The 3,878-nt window shown below is 49.8% G+C and overlaps 1 protein-coding gene across 1 annotated transcript; it reads left to right on the top strand.

Annotated features, from left to right (window-relative positions):
- Positions 1-1,951: 1,951 nt before the first annotated feature.
- Positions 1,952-3,501, top strand: EMH_0080330 (uncharacterized protein; the record flags this gene model as incomplete). The annotated part of the gene is given in 5 exon segments (XM_038022789.1): positions 1,952-2,015; positions 2,019-2,032; positions 2,267-2,481; positions 2,833-2,935; positions 3,163-3,501. Coding segments are annotated over 5 exon segments (735 nt in total).
- Between the last annotated feature and the right edge of the window lie 377 nt (positions 3,502-3,878).

Genomic DNA, 3,878 nt, shown 5'->3' on the forward strand with positions numbered 1-3,878 from the left:
ATGCTCATCTGCCCTGAAAATGTTGGCTTTGCTTCTCGTTTGTTTGTTTGCTTTTTACCATGCTCCATATCATGAGCCCTTCCATGATTAAGAGTTAAACATGTTTAGCCTGGCATATCTATGCGGCACACATAAATATAGCGTGTAAAATGTACCATTTTACACGCTATATTTATGTGTGCCGCGGAAGCGCTGAACTGGTTTTCGCCTGGTTGTTCATTAATGCTTTTGTTTTTGTATAACCAAGTGGTCTCCGCATATTCTGTTGTTCCATCCTCTACTCATTTATTATTGTTAAACTTCACAGGGTTGATATGTTCGAAGCATATTGTCTCGTTAGTAAGCTAAAAGGTCTCTGTCGGGGTTGACTGCATAGACAAATCCTCGTCTCTCCTGCTTCCTGTATTCACAGTGAAAAGGCGGGCCACGTACAAGTGAGATGCACATTGTGCAGCATCGTAACGCTGTATATTACAACACACAAAACCGGACATGCAGCAAGCAGCGCATCTCGCCATGCACTAATGGAACGTGGCAGAAGGCAATATGTCGCAGCCCCGTATCAAAGGACTCGGTGAAGGCTCAAATCCAACATATTGCCAACATTGAAGTCACTCTATGAAACAACCAATAGTCAACTCGGGAAGTCCAGCAGCCAATAAACTACCGCCTGTTAAACTAGAGACGTGTTTGAAATGGGTTGGGAACTTCCGCTGATAAAGGGCTTATATGGGGTATTTTGAAAAGAAAACGATTTTGTGGCTTCACTGTTGAAGGAATGCGGCGAACACTCTAACACCAACAACAGACCTCAACATAAACGAACCCTGCGTGGTTCCTGTCGGTACAGTTTTTTGCCGCTGGAAACCGTTGTCTCGAATGTTTTTAAATAATGGCTCAACGACTAATTTCGTTCCAGCATAATTTAAGCATATGATGCAGTCCGCAACAGTGGTGACCTCCACCGATGGGTTTTGAGGTGACCTGGGGATTCCAACTAAAGTGGAAACGGCGCTCCTTCCGGCCCCATCAACGAAAGGAAAACCCGATTATCGAGAGAAACTCAAAGCAAAGACCTACTTGCAATCAAATGAATGTAAATTATAGTAAATCGAAGTCTTTTGGCTACCCTTTGTTGGATTCCTGGGAATCGCCGACTTGCGCGCTCGTGCCAGTCGGTTGATGCCACTGCATGCAGCAGTGACGGGAGTNTCCTGGGAATCGCCGACTTGCGCGCTCGTGCCAGTCGGTTGATGCCACTGCATGCAGCAGTGACGGGAGTGGCTCTTAAGGCTATTTCGGCCCCTAAACACCCACCTCCTGCAATATTTTCTGAAGAACTGCAATACATAAGTGATCATCTTCATTATTCCCCATCAGCGCCCCACGAAATCGCAAAGGGGGGGCCTCAATCGACCAGCATGCACGGCACCCTGTGCAAGCGAAAGCTGATCACACGGGGTTCCGTTGCTTACTGTCTGCTACATCCACTCTTTCTCTCCACAAGACTCTAATGTTACATATTAGACATAATCTGTACGCAAGTAACTCCTCGCCATGTGCTCAGGAAGGGTCCAGCCCTCCTAACTGCGACGTCCGCTGCTTCCCTCACGACAGATATGCATGCAGTCCGATCCTTGATCCTCCTTCTCCCTATCCAGCAACAGGAAGCCCTTGCTTGATATGCTGGGGCCTCGGGAGACGTTGAATTGCAGCGCTCTGTAGCCGCCTTTTTCCTTGGTATCGCCACAATCTCCTCGGGCAGTACTTTGTTCCCTTCAATATTACATAGAATCTGAGCACAACTAGGAAGGGTTTCCCCCGCTCTTTAGCCTTCTTCTACCTTTTTTGAAAGTCTCCCCTCCTCTTTGTGTAGGCCTTTCCAGTTGACTCCCTTGGGGTGGGTGAGGCCGCCTGTTCAGCTGAGGTCATTCCTTTAGTTGCACAGAGGATGATGCAGGCGAAGACGCCCCCCGCTCCAGTGGGAACCATGGGCTCTTTCTACCAGAAACGGCATNCCATGCCTTTACAGGTAGCGTTAACTCAGCTTTAGGGTATAGTTGTAGATACACACAAACTTTCAGCACCCAGCGCATAGTGAGGCGGGATAGGTTGTAAGGGTGCTGAACTCTTGCCTAGGCGGACGACAGACACTGGTGACCTCCCGAAAACTTTATACAACCACAGATGCTATAAAGGTGATTGGATGATACGTACAGAGAATTTGAGGTCTCAGGTCAACTGTTGCATTCTGTGAACTGCACAGTCTTTCCTCCACGGGCGGCGGCCTCAGTCCAGCCAGTCGCCCTTCGCGTTGGCCTCAGAACGAACAGCACAAGCAGCAGCTGCTGCAACAGCGGCGGCCGCAGCGGCCGCAGCAGCGGCAGCGATAAAGTCAGTGTTGGCTTCTGGAAGCTGTTCCTCAGCTGCTGAACCCAATAACGGAGTGCCTCCTCTCTCGGCAGAGGGCGCTCACCTGATGTTAGCAATTCAGAGAGGCGACATATTCACGGTAAAGAGGCTGCTGCGTTCCGTTGGGGTCTCCTCAAGTTTCTTCATAGCGGAGGCGAAAGGACCTGAGCTGAGGACACCTTTGAGGCATGGCAGCAGCTTAGCACAACACACCCCTTTAAATCTCATATAACGCAGGACTAGCTACTGTCTACAAAGAATATAAATCAAACAAATGCTCTTCGCTGTCTTTTCTGCTGGTGGTCACGCCTCAGTTGCTGCTGTCGTTAGCAAGCAGCTACTGCTTACTGCAACAGAGCGAGCGTTTGCTCCTGCTACCGACTAGCTACTGTCGCCGCTGCCTGCTGCTTGCTGCTGCAGACTGGCAGCAGCTGTGGCCTCAACTGAAATCATCGAAGAACTCATCCGTCAAGGCGCTGGAGCTGCGGAGTTTGCGGAACTCGATGGCTGGACAGCATTCCATGTGAGCCAGCATTATACATGCATATATATCTACGCCTGTATTATGTGTACACGTATGCAATACGCACATGAATTATCTACAAGCTACAAATCGTCGGCAATTTTTGCNGTATTATGTGTACACGTATGCAATACGCACATGAATTATCTACAAGCTACAAATCGTCGGCAATTTTTGCGGAGGAGCCCACTAGCTGTTGATTGGGTTTTGCCCATTGAATGCTATAGCAGTGTCTGCAACGGCAGCTGGCCTTGAATTATCGTTGTAGGGGTGGTCCTAGGGGAACAGTCAGTGACCACATCCATATTTTGCCTTGGGGTTGGACACCAATTACACGGGAAGCACGTATTGCAGCTGCAGCAACCCCAGTAGCTGAAGCAACACCAGTAGCCGCAGCTGCAACACCAGTAGCTGCAGCAATACCACTAGCTGCAGCAGCACCAGTAGCTGCAGCACCAGCAGCTGTAACAGAAAAACTCGAGGTATGTGAGAAGGCTGTCGCGTTTATGCTAAGGGGAAGGCGGTCTGTGAACGTCTGTGAGAGGCTCGCTCGGTGGTCTGTGTGAACAGTGTGCCGCTGCCGCAGGTCGAGAGAGAGTGCTTCTCCTGCTCTTAGACCTATGCCCCGAAGAGGCTGCTGCGGCTGCTGCTGGTAGCAGCCTGCTCCACCTCCTCGCCGAATGTTGCGGCAGCAGCAAAGCAGCGGAAGCTGCACTCAAGGCTGCTGCCTTGAGGCAACAAGCAGACACAAAGGCGAAGAGGCAGGGCCTCGAGGGCTGGACACCTCTTGTACGCAGTTTCACATGTTCTTTTCTCCTAGAAGCGTACATCGGTATACGTTTGCAAGTGCTTGTATATGTATTTACTAACTTGTATATGCTTATGCGTGTACATACTCAAGTCTGTCCAGATCTCTTCACGAGTTTGCAACAGACTGTAGAGA

This window comes from Eimeria mitis, genomic scaffold, assembly GCF_000499745.2.
Source record: "Eimeria mitis Houghton genomic scaffold, Emh_scaff5174, whole genome shotgun sequence".
In the NCBI taxonomy this organism is placed as follows: Eukaryota; Apicomplexa; class Conoidasida; order Eucoccidiorida; family Eimeriidae; genus Eimeria; species Eimeria mitis.